The sequence below is a fragment of the Delphinus delphis genome, chromosome 3 (genome assembly GCF_949987515.2).
Source record: "Delphinus delphis chromosome 3, mDelDel1.2, whole genome shotgun sequence".
Classification (NCBI taxonomy): domain Eukaryota; kingdom Metazoa; phylum Chordata; class Mammalia; order Artiodactyla; family Delphinidae; genus Delphinus; species Delphinus delphis.
In genome coordinates, this window is record NC_082685.1 from 81,679,057 (window position 1) to 81,692,446 (window position 13,390).

The 13,390-nt window shown below is 38.3% G+C and overlaps 1 protein-coding gene across 1 annotated transcript in view; it reads right to left on the minus strand.

Annotated features, from left to right (window-relative positions):
* The window catches only part of REEP5 (receptor accessory protein 5), a 43,445-nt gene that overhangs the window by 7,063 nt on the left and 22,992 nt on the right, over nt 1–13,390 (minus strand). The window contains exons 3-4 of the mRNA XM_060009023.2: nt 10,319–10,457; nt 138–306 (exon numbers count right to left, since the gene is read on the minus strand). Of these exons, the coding sequence (XP_059865006.1) occupies nt 138–306; nt 10,319–10,457 (308 nt within the window). The remainder of the gene's footprint in view (nt 1–137; nt 307–10,318; nt 10,458–13,390) is intronic.

Here is a 13,390-nt window from a genome sequence, read left to right on the forward strand (position 1 = left end):
TTGGGAAAGAAATCCCGGACTAGCCCTGGCACACGGCTGAGGAAAGGTTATAGGACACAAAGTGAGGAAGCTTGTTACGTGGGCTCAGTATATCCCATGTCCTCTCACACGCTGAATCAGCTGTCCCCGAGCCATACCTTCTTTAGAGATGGCATCTGCAGTCTCTTTGGCTTTGTCCTTCAAGTCATTCACCATGTTGTCTACCTGCGACTCGTGCTTCAGGAATAAAGGACGGATGATGCGCGTGTAGAGCAGGTCCGCTCCGTTGGCCGGGCTGGGAGCCATGCACCACAACAGGAAGCCACACTGCACAGAGGAGAGGCGGCATGGTGACAGAGTGCAGCGGCATCTGACAACACACGCTGCCACCACTACTCTGGGGATGGCACTGCCTCTGCTATTTGCCCCAACAGCATTTCCAGTGTTTCCTGCAGGATACAGGTGCACTTTTCTTAGATGGAAAAAACATGACAAATAATGACCTAGTAGGGAAAAGCTGAGACTGACAAAGAAAGGCAAAACACACCAAGTCCAGCAGCTTAACTTCCTTCCTAACTTGGACCACTTTTTAGTTGACAGTTACAAGAGACTTTTATTAATTATAACTCTTAATCAATTAAAAAAGTAGTATTTATCTGTGTGTGTAAACCCTGTCCACGTAGGTATCTATGAGGCTTGTTCTCAACAGGCTTACCTCAGTAAGTTTGTCACCTTTATTCATCCTGTTATAGAAAAAAATATCCTGGCCATTCTTGAATTCTTCCCTTAGTGGGATCTCAGTTTTGGGTAGATCTTAGCCTTCAAGGAATCTTTACAGTCAGCTGTTCATCATCTTTCACCTTGAATGTAGATATTATCCCTAACTCTTTCTTTATGGCTCTACTTTGCTATTGAGATGAAAAATTGACAAGAGTTCTACCCTAAAAACTTACACAACAAGAATTGTCACACTATGTTTACTTTGAAAAACCTTTACTGTTTATTCAAATGATAAACAACTCAGCACTTTAAGTTGTCCAAGCAATTTATTCCTCTATAATATAATGAATGAGCGAAAAAGGGAACATTCAGAATGATATGCTCATTTCCCTAGAATGTTTGATAAACAGCATACTGTGTTCTTTCAGCTTAAAAGCTTCTAACTATATTGTATTCCACACAGCATAGGTGACTCTATAAAAAACAGGAGTCATTTCTTGAGATTCCAATTCTGTAGTTTTTACTTCTCCTCCTTAAAGTAAAATCCTTTCAACTTCTTATGCCATATATATATTTAATTCTACAGTCCTTTTACTCCAAACCAAAGAATGTATTCAAATAATCAAGAAGCTACGTTCCTTTCTAACATGGTCTTTTAAGTTTGCTCTAGAGATGCAAACCTGCTAAGGGGCTACTACTAATGACAGAGAGCTTGAGTTAAAATGCACACATTTGTGCCCAAAGCTCACCCCAGCAGTACCACGTTGGCTCTGAGAAATTTCCATTACACTTTGAACTATGACACTCAAAATACGAAACAAAATGCAGGTTCTAAACAGATTAGGGTCGGGGGGCGAGCTTTCAAAAGACAGGGGTTACCAGACTGGATTTTAAAAAAACAAAACTATGGCTGTATGTTTCTGATAAGAAACACACCAGAGATAAAACCAATTAGGAACACTGAAAATAAGGAGATGAAAAAAGATGTATCTGACAAATACCAACTCTCAAATTAGCTCACATATTATAGTAATATTAATAGTACGTAAACATAAGGCAAAATAAGTAAACAGTGATAAAGAAGGAAAGCAGTTTGTCAAGAACAATTTGCCTGAAGCTATATATCTTTGAAATACGTAAATATATATAGCATTGTATTTTTTATATTTACAATTATATAAATTTTAATTTTTATAATTATGTAGTTTATAATTATATATCACTTCCAAATATAGCTTTGAAATGTATAAACTTGAAAGTCAGAATTATATAGATAAATGGACAAAATCCACAATCGATTTTTAACATTTCCATCAGAAATTGATATATCAAAAAACTAGAAATCAGTAAGAATACAAAGCAAAATACACAGAATTTAAAATCTTGATCTAAAGATATACACAGATCTCTCCACCCAACAAACTGGGGACTAAGAGAATTGTATACTACAGTATACAGAGGTAAGAGAACTGGGCTCAGAAAAACTGGTTCCAATCTTCTTACTAGCTGGGAAAACCTTGTGCAAGTTACTTAATTGCTTAAGTCTGTTTTGACTCTATAAAAAATATATATATATATTAAAAGAAATTTTAAAAAATCTACCTCATACAGATTTTGTAAGAAAATAAGAAACACTTTGAGCATCTAGCATAGTAAGGCTCTGTCCCTCTCCCAAGAATACTGTGTCTTCTACCAACATCCGTGAAACAGTAACAAGCTACCTCATTAGAGCTTTAAACCAGGTAAAATCAAATCCCAGGACCAACACACACCCTTTTTAAACAATTATTTTGTTCTTACCTCTCCTTTTACTACCTGAAATGAAATTCAAAGTCATGACATACTTACATACACAATTACAAAAAAAAAAAAAAAATAGTTTTCTAACTGGAATATAAAGAAAAAAAAAGTGAAAGTAATTTATAAAAAAACAATGTATTTTAAAGTGTAAATATTCAAGCCAAACTGTATTAGAAAACAATATAAAATAATAAGTAGAATCAGTGACTATTAACAGCTACAGACAAAATTTTCTCTATGTATTCCCCAAAGGTTGCCTCCTTTCCATATCAGAGAATTCAGCCAAATGCAATTCACTGCCACAATCTCCAAGTTATGATACCAAGCCAGCCCTCTCTTCACCTCTCCCACCCCTTACGTGCGACAGACTCCAAAACTCATTTACTGAAAATGGGATGTTCAGAGTTAGGAAAGCAAAGGATGGGAAAGCATGGCAGTAGGCAGGGGAAGGGCAAAGATTCAGACTGGCCATCTCGTAGTCTCACTACAGCTGTGCGTGCAACCACCCGAAACTCCAGTGAGCCCGCACAGACACACAGTGGCAAGTAAGACCTTCTGTTACAGGTCCAAGCTCTTAAATGAAGCCAGTTCCTTGAAATATCCTCAGTCTTTAGTGTGTGTGTGTAGCTCCACGTTTACTTTTCGTTTTCCCAGTGACTCTGCTCCAGCACACACTGGGCTTGGCCAGCCATCCTTGTGAAGATGTGCCAGAGAAGCCTGGTTTTCTGAACTACACATTTGCATTAACCCAAAGTATGGAACGAAGTGTGACTAAGTGTGACTGCAGTTTTCACTGGCTTTAGCTTTAATGTCCTCTGCTTACAGCCAGGTTATTAACAGGCAGACCCTAGAGACCATCTCTCTAGTTGACATTTCCCTGTGGTTTTTAGTATCCAAACATTCATGTTTTCCATCATTTGTTGTTGTTGTTGTTGTTGTTTTTTCCGGCCACACACACAGCATGCGGGATCTTAGTTCCCCAACCAGGGATGGAACCTGCACCCCCTGCAGTGGAAGCGCAGAGTCTTAACTGCTGGACCACCAGGGAAATCCCTCCATCAGTTGCTTATATAGGTAACGCTAATACACACACACACACCTAAAACTTAATAAAACAATTTAGACAAGATGATATACAGGAAAAGGAAAAGTTACATTCTTGACAGAACATCGGAATTCTGTGTGGACATTGTGAAGAGAATGAAGTGTCCAAGGGGATGTGCCATGTACTACTTACTGCAAACAAAGCAATAGTTTCCCACCAACTATATTAACTATTTGGAGCGCAGGAACTATTTGGATTTAGTTTTTAGCATCTAACATCCAATATATTTGTTATTTATACAGGGGCATCTTGCTGTATTAATATTTAGGAAATTGGCATGGAGTTTTAAATTGACATGTAATACATTTTAATTTTTATTATTTAAAATTGTAAGAAATAGTCTCCTGGCTGGTATTCCTACGTAGAATATCTAATTGTCAGGAATGGATTATTGATGTAGACACACATGCCCATAGGCCTCAAGGTGAAGTAGAAATGACTCACTGGGTTAAGAATCAGGAGAGTTGGTATCTGTTCTATGACTTTAGGTAAATCAAAGAACCTCTCTAAGAGTCGATTTTCTCTTCTGCAGGATTTTTAGGAAAGTCACAAATTAAGAAACGTACAAGATAGTAGTAGTATTACCAAGTCCTACAGTTCTTACTGTTGTTGAAAAATCTCTGAAATATTACCTGCCTATGCAGATAACAGCCCTTCAGCAACCCAGAAAAGCTGATTCATTCACCTTTTCTGGATGAATTAAGCATGGCTACCAGACAGGACCAGAGCCAAGACTCTACATTTTTGTACCTCTGCAATGTGATTAACTTTATAGGCTATTCTCCAGGCTGTTTAGTTAGTTCTTTCTGGTACCCTCTAGCTATCGTCTTGAGACAATAAAATAATTACTGCTCTTTACTCACATCGTGAGCATTTTCCAGTTCTCATATGAAGTAACTTTCTTGTATTAAAAATAAAGTTAATTACTATTCAACTCTCAAGGTGATATTCAGCCACCAGCTTTTAAAAGTCCCTTTTCTTAATCTATGTAACTACTCTACAGCCGAGGAATACCCTGAGCTACACAGATCTGGCCATCCTTTTAATCAAGCTGCCCTGAAAGTGCCAGCTGACGAAACTTCCAACGGCCAACACAAGCCCACTCAGACACAGAGTTCAGACAAAGAGTCCGGCCATGCCATTTCAACTCAACTCTCGGCACTATTAGCAATGACACACTAAATCCTTAAATTACAAATTACAACAGGCCAGATAATTCTGTCAATGATTCTAATGCTGTCACTATTCAATTTTCCCCTAGAAGAGGTATTTCCAAGGTAGGGATATATTTAATATGCACGGTTTGGGACTAGCCTGGTGAGAACTGAGAGTTAATGCCAGAAAAAATGTATTTCAACACTGACTTCCTGGTATGCTGCAATCACTTGATCAAAAACAGAAGCCTTGGGAAGCCTTTGCAACACAGCCACGAGAATAGCGAGAATAGTAATGAGCTAAAGTTAAAACAGACTGCTCAGCATGCACAAATGAAAGGTAAAAACGAACATGTGAAGGGGAAGATTTTTCTATCTTTTTTGCCTCCTACAAAGTTAAGAAGAGAAATGTTATGCTCTTTGTCAATGGGTGAAACGATACAGGTGACGGTCTGGATCAGGACTTAAACTTGCCAAAATTTATTCAACCTTTATTTTTAAAATAAATCTAGAAGATGATTCAAATGAGAGTAAAGATGAGGTGCAAAGATACTCATTGTAGCATTAGTTAAAATAGCAAGATAAATATCCTAAATGTCTATTAACTGGGGAATGAATACATTATCACCTATAATGGATTAGACATTTATGTCAAAGAATATTGAATGAGAAAATACTCATAATATTGTGTTAACTGAAAAAAAGTGAGTTATAGAATCATATATATATCATTGGTCCCCAACCTTTTTGCTACCAGGGACCGGTTTCGTGGAAGACAACAATTTTTCCGCGGGGGGCGGGAGGTGTGGTTCAGGTGATAACGCAAGCGATGGGAAGCGGCAGATGAAGCTTCACTCGCTCGCCCGCCACTCACCTCCTGCTCTGTGGCCCGGTTCCCAACAGGCCACGGACTGGTGCTGGTCCGTGGCCTGGGGGTTGGGGACCCCTGATATATATGGTTTCAACCATACATAGATGGTTAAGACAATAACAACTGTCTTACATCAAGCAATTTATCTGCACATTAAAAAAGAAAAGGAAGACTACCCTAAGATGATACCAGTGGTAGTCTTCCAAATACTATTTTCTTCCCTATCTAAAACATGCCCCAACACACATGCACACACACACAACACAAATGCAAACAGTATGACAGCAGGGATTTTGTTTTATTCACCAAAATCCCCTGACCTAGAACAGATTCTGGCACATAGAGGTTCTAAATAAATATCTGCTGAATAAAGAAATACACTACTTTCACAATCGGAGAAAAAATTTATTTTTAAATAAATACATTTATTTTTAAACCTTCCTGTTCAAAGATGGACCTCAGAGCAAAGCTCTGAACAGGCAGGATCCACTTTTTCTAGCTCAATACATTGAACAGTATCTTCTCGACTAACCCTTGATGCCTAATCATTGGTTCTTCTTGTATTCCTGCAATCTTATAGGCTGCTTTAGAAAAATGGGGGGAAAGGCCAACAACACTAATTCTGCAAAAGATAAAATAGTCAACATGGCCTTAGTTGCAGGTCTCCTTTTCATCCTCCCACACAATCACCTTGTGATTGTAGCAATGGCGCAGGTAAGATCTATGCTAGTCCTTAAAATGGGATATTCTCCTACACACTCTGCAATTCAGAGACCTTTTCTCAGTCAGTTCACTGAAGCCACTCAGAATACGCCACTAATGCAGGAAGAAAGCATTTTTATTGACAGCATAATCAATTTTCAATCATCTCAAGTATATTATCTATTTGGCACATATGCGGTAAATTCACTCTCTCATTCTGGACGCCGTGACATCAAACAGCTGGACACTCACTACTAATGGATGTGCATTTGTTTTACCGTTAGGGAGGAAAATTTGTTGCAAAGCAATTTCTGTAATGTACTTCAAAATCAAATATAAATGACTTGGTGATTATCTTTTATTTTGGATACTTTCTACCTCAAGGGGCCTCCATTAGCAGAGGCGATCAGGAGCAGGCTGAAGTCGGGCTTGTGTTTCGGAAGTCTGAGGTCAGATACTGGTGTGAGTGGTTCTGCTGACGGGATACTGTTCGGGGCAAGCAGTGGGGCCCAAGGCAAAAGCCCAGTTTCCTTCTGTTAGAGACCACAATGTCACGTCACTGCCATCAGACGGATCTTATTAAGGGGTTCACAAATATTTTAAGTTTAAAATATGAACATTCAAATTAAAGATTATAAAATTATTTTTATAAATGCTAAATATCTTTGGATAACAAAAACATACGAAAAATCCAGCAATCTCTGGAATCTTAAATCTTCCCACAGACCAACTTTTTTCCCATTTGTTTTGAAGGAAAAATTTTCTGCTGTGTTACAGGCGTTCTGTGGTAACAGCATTCAAAATTAAGAGAACATCCATGTTTTCATTTAAACTTTTAAACTATTTAGCTTTTTTTTTTTACCATAAGTGGTTTCATACTGTAATATTCTATAATTTTTTATAATTAATGAATTATGCAAAATTTCTATATCTACAAATGGATCATTTCATTTCATTTAACTGTATGGATGTACTATTAATTCATTTAACCAGTTACCAGTTGACGGACCCTGCAGGGTTTTTTCTTTTAATAACTTTTATTTATAACCAAAAATGCTGCAGTAAATGTCCTTATGCAGCTCTCTTATTCGTGGTGAAGATTTCCTAGGATGGATGCTTAGAACTGCTAGAGTATCATTTTTCATTTTGACAAGAAACTGTCAAAGCCTCCTTTAAAAAGGCTATTCCAATTTATAGCATTACCACCACACATCCATTTCCCAATATATTCACCAATACCAGATATCCTCAACCTTTTGAATACCTGCCAATGTAATGAGCAAAATATGGTATTTCACTATTTTAACTCACATTTCCCAGACCACTGACTACTCATATTTTCTTCTCTTCTGTGAAATGTCTATTTATAACCTTTGTTCATTTTTCTCCTTTTCTTCTTACTTGTAAATGTTTTTATATATTCTGGATATTAATCCCTTATCTGGTGTAAGTGTTCTAAATACATCCTCCTAGTCTGTCATGATTTTATCTTTGCTTATACTGCCCACTGTCATATAGAAATTTCTGTCTTGTTTCTATACCTCCAAGTTAAAAAACATTCTCCTATACTTTTTCTAAAACAGAGGTTTTGGCATAGAAGTCCTGCCTTGTGAGGCACTAAGGAGAACAGCTAGGGACTAAGTAGCGAGGGCAGTTCCTCCTCAAGCCCTCCTGCTCCAACCCCTAGAGCTATGAATTCCAACTTAGGAGCACCTGCTTCTAGTGCTGCTGGGGGAGCAAAGGGTGACACCTGCACCTGAAGAGCTGTTTAGTGGGGGAAGGGAATCAACTGTGGCTCTTCTGCTGCCTGGGGTTCCCCACCCTAGGACTCACACACCCCTACCCTGAGCTTATGGACTAGCATGGATCAGGGTGTGGCCTCCTCCATTCTAACACCCGATGGAACAGCTGATACTCCTGGAGGAGAAGGAACTTACAGGCCAAAATAACAAGGTATTTGAAAAGTACAACCAGTTCAAAACAGAGACAGCACAATCAACTACAGATTCTATCAGCAGCAGAAATTTTAGAAGTGAATGACCAAGAATTTAAAAACAGCTATACTAAAAGAAATACAGAGACATGAAAGAAGAACAAGAAAACATAGGGAAGAGCCATGCAAAACTACTAGGTATGAAAAATACAACAACTGAAATAACACAATGTATGGCATAAACAGCAGAATGGAACAAAACTGAAAATTGGAAGATCGGATTGAGAAAATCTCCCAGAAAGAAGGAAAATACAAATAAATATGTTTGAAAAATAGGTAAGGCCAGAGGAAAAGAAAAAATATATCCATAATTAGCAAGAATTAAAAATCAAGGTAATATCAACGTAGTGGCGGCTGCGGGGAAGGAGACCAAAGGATGACAGAGCTTCCGCTATCTAATTTCCTGTAACTACATTTCTTCAGATAGAAAATTTAAAAAGCAAGTAAATAGAAATGTAGACATTAGGACAAATTAAAATAACAAGGACACTCAAAATAGGCCTAAATATAGAAATAAGGAAACAATTATTGATTCCGGGGAAACTAAAAAACTGCAGCAACACTGCATGTACATTATATATATACTATATGGCCCAACTAAACAGTGCTTAACAAGTCATAATAATAAAAGTGGTGAAGCCCTATCTAACCAAAATTATCCCTGAGGAAGATGAGGACATCTTTTATTACTATCAAGCCTGCATGTGTGGCAGGGAGGAAGGAGGAAAGAAAGCCAAATCCTTATCTTCCGGTGGGAATCAAGGGCTAATGTGTAGGGACTTCCCTTGGTGGTCCAGTGGTTAAAACTCTGTGCTCCCAATGCAGGGGGCCCAGGTTCTATCCCTTGTCAGGAAACTAGATCCCGCAGATATGCCACAACTAAGACCTGGCGCAGCGAAATAAATAAATAAAAGAGCTAACGTGTAAAACATAAAAATTAAAAGGTAACTAAACAAGGATATTATTTAGAAACAGAGGTAAATGACAAAATAATCTGTCATAAATGAAGGGACAGCGGTTGCTTTTAAGGAAAGGCAATATAAGGGGCAGGAGTGTAGATCATCAAAACTCTTCCAGAGCTATTTGAGTCTTTAAACTATGTCATGTGTAACCCTTACTAAAGCAAATACTTAAGAGTATGAGGGAAAAGAAGAGGACCCAGAATTCATAAGAGCTGGACTCACCACCCTCGGCAGCTTGGGAAGTCTGGGTCGGTGAACCTGAGGAACTATTTACAACCTATGCAACTAACCGGAAGCAAGCCTCTTCCACGGAAGACACCTGAGGAATCAACTGAAGACAGTCTGTCCCATTTAGAGAAAAAGAACCAACCACTCTATCAAAAGATGCAAACTTTTCATTGTCATGTGCCTTGGAGGCCAAGGCTGGAGGTGATACAGGTGCCATTAGGGACGAGTTCAACGTCCTACTCCCTTTCCTCACACAGTAGTAGCCGAGGAGAGTTCTCTGGCAAACAACGCTTGGCAGGGCTGATCCCAGACTACTGCACCTGCCAGAGTTATTAAAATGACTTCCTCAGAGAGGCCGTTTCACGTCTGCTTTTTCCAAACCGATTAAGAAATAAGTATTTTTTTCCAGAAATAATGACTCCAGCACACCACTGTGAGTGACTGATGACCTGGTAAAATTTGCAATGTTGACGCATCAAACACAGACAACAGAGCATGAAGAGAGGATCTTGGCAAAGAGCAATGCTTGTGCTAGTTCACGGTATTTCCATCTTTTATTACTATCAAACACATTGTAAAGATACAATTGCTTTGGCTGTTTCCAAGATAATATACAAAATAAGTTAGACATGTTGAATCCTGTCTTCCTGTTTATTAATCTAAGGCAGAGCCACAGATGTCCAACATTCAAGCATCTGTTCCTATTCCTTGTATAGAGGTCCTGAGATGGAGTTTATTTCAGGGGTAGGGCGCAAAGCAAAAACACAGATGGAAGAAAATGGCAGTTCAGGAAAGCCAACGTACCTTCAGCATGTAGTAGAAGGGGAACCATGACAGGAAGAGGTCAGAGAAGAATTCGGCAATGCTGAACACACCATACACTACCCAGTAGGTCAGCCACTGGGTATCATCTTCTTTGTTCGGACTCTCTATCGCTTTAATTCTGAAAGGCAATACAAAACCAAGTGTATCAAGTAGTAAGATCTCAATGAGACATTTTCAAACATACTTTCACAGCTGCCCTCCAACACCAACTGAGAAACTCAGGCAAATGTATGCATCATGTCACTAGATGCAAAAGTACAACATGAAAACAGGCAGCAATGTAGAGATGTCAGGACAAGCCATTATAACTACCTGTTACCAGTTCTCTGGTTACCAGAGAAACCAGCACCAGTTGTCCCCTGGATCTCTACTCTGCTTGAGTCTCCACCAAGGCTCCAGGAAATACCACCAATGACTGGGAACTAGAGTAATCCCCACTCTCAAGTGGGGTCCTGCCACTAGGGATATATCAATAATTCACTCATGTAACTCAGTTCTTATGCACTTTTAAGAACTGAAGTACATCATGGTGAGGAGGCATTCCATAAAAGACCTTCTGGAACATAGTTTAGGCACTGTCCAAAGTTCACAACACACTTCATTACAAAGAGGTGAAAACAAACATCATGGTGTCCATTTGGTTTCGACTGACATTATGTGATCCTCAGGCTGTGACCTTTCCTCCTCTTATCAGTTAATATGACTTTCTCAGTATCAACTACTGCTTAAACAAAATTTACTCTGTAAATGAATAGAACTAAATTTAAAATAACCTTCTTTTACTTCTGAATCACAGGAATTTCTTCCAGTCCTGGGAATCCTTTCATTCTAAACCTCAATTCCATAATCTTTTATCCTATCCTAATACATGCCTGGATACTTATTGTAACTGAGCTGGACTACAACAGTAAACTAGAAGAAACCTGAATCTTGTTTAGCCTATGCGATGGGTTAACTATTAAAAATACATTGGCTACTTGGTAACACGGGTTCACCAAAGAGACAGGCTGATGAATCATGCTGAGTCATCCCCTAAGAAAGCCTCTGAATTAATTGGAAGTAGCTGTGTGTGTAGGTGTGAGTGCCTGCATGAGTGTTTTAAGAAGATGACTGAGCAGGGAAAAGTTATAGCTGAATGAGATGACTGCTAATGAGGAAAAGGAGAGGAGGGAGTGATTAAATGAATGCTGCTTTGAACGTCAAGAATAAACACAGAATCATAAAATGAATTAAAGGCAGCTAATTATAAAATAATGGCTTCTCACATGTGGACTGTGTTTGTGTTTTAGCTTTCCTCAGGTAGAAGCTAGCTGATGTAATAGAAGGCCAAAGGAAAAGCGTAGGCAAGCATGTGAACCAAAGAACTAAAAAATGTATACCCTTTACACGTAAGGTTTTTTTCCCCTCTGCGCTTTATTTGGTATAGAATATGGTTTACCTATTTATATTTAAGTGGATTTTTAAAGTTATCATTACGGTAAAAACTTGTTTCTTACACATCCATCCTGGGCAGAGGGGATACATAGTTATATTTCACTTAAGGTCTTAGTTGTGGGAACCAAAGCAGTCCATGACTAAACAGCAAACACACATCCACACACAAATTCAACTGAAACAAACATTTATGAAACCACTGATATTTTCAATTCCATTCTATGTCATTATTATTTTTTTATTGTAGTTGATTTACAATGTTGTGTTAGTTTCTGCTGTATAGCGAAGTGATTCAGTTATATATATGTGTATGTATATATACTTTTTAATATTCGTTTCCATTATAATTTATTATAAGACATTGAATGTAGTTCCCTGTGCTATACAGTAGGACCTTGTTGTTGTTTATCTATTTTATATATAATAGTTTGTATCTGCTAATCCCAAACTCCTAATTTATCCCTCCCCACCCCCACTCCCCCTTGGCAACCACAAGTCTGTTCTCTATGTCTGTGTGTCTGTTTCTGTTTTGTAGATAAGTTCATCTGTGTCATATTTTAGATTCCACATATAAGTGATATCATATGGTATTTGTCTTTCTCTGTCTGACTTCACTTAGTATGATAATCTCTAGGTCCATCCATGTTGCTGAAAATGGCATTGTTTCGTTCTTTTTTATGGCTGAGTAATATTCCATTGTGTATATATAGATATATGTAGATAGATAGATAGATAGATATACACAGACACACACCACATCTTCTTTATCCATTCATCTGTTGATGGATATTTAAGTTGCTTCCATGCTTTGGCTATTGTGAATAGTGCTGCTATGAACACTGGGATATGCATATCTTTTCCAATTATAGTTTTATCTGGATATATGCCCAAGAGTGGGATGGCTGGATCATATGGCAACTCTATTTTTAGTTTTTTGAGGAATCTCCACACTGTTTTCCATAGTGGCTGCACAATTTACACTCCCACCAACAGTGTAGGAGGGTTCCCTTTTCTCCACACCCTCTCCAGCATTTGTTATTTGTGGACTTTTTAATGATGGCCATCCTGACTGGTATGAGATGGTACCTCATTGTAATTTTGATTTGCGTTTCTCTAATAATTAATAATGTTGAGTATCTTTTCATGTACCTAGTGGCCATCTGTATGTCTTCTTTGGAGAAATGTCTATATAAGGTTCTGCCCATTTTTAATTGGGTTGTTTGTTTTTTTGTTATTGAGTTGTATGAGCTGTTTGTATATTTGGGAAATTAATCCCTTGTCAGTCGTATTGTCTGCAAATATTTTCTCCCATTCTTTATTCTATCTTTTCATTTTGCTGATGGTTTCCTTTGCTGTGCAAAAGCTTATAAGTTTGATTAGGTCCCATTTGGGTTTTTTTGCTTTAATATTGCCTTGGAAAACTGTTATGTCATTATTATTATTTTTATTTATTTATTTTATTTATTTTTGGCTGTGTTGTGTCTTGTTTCTGTGCGAGGGCTTTCTCTAGTTGTGGCAAGCGGGGGCCACTCTTCATCGCGGTGCGTGGGCCTCTCACTATCGCAGCCTCTCTTGTTGCGGAGCACAGGCTCCAGACGCGCAGGCTCAGTAGTTGTG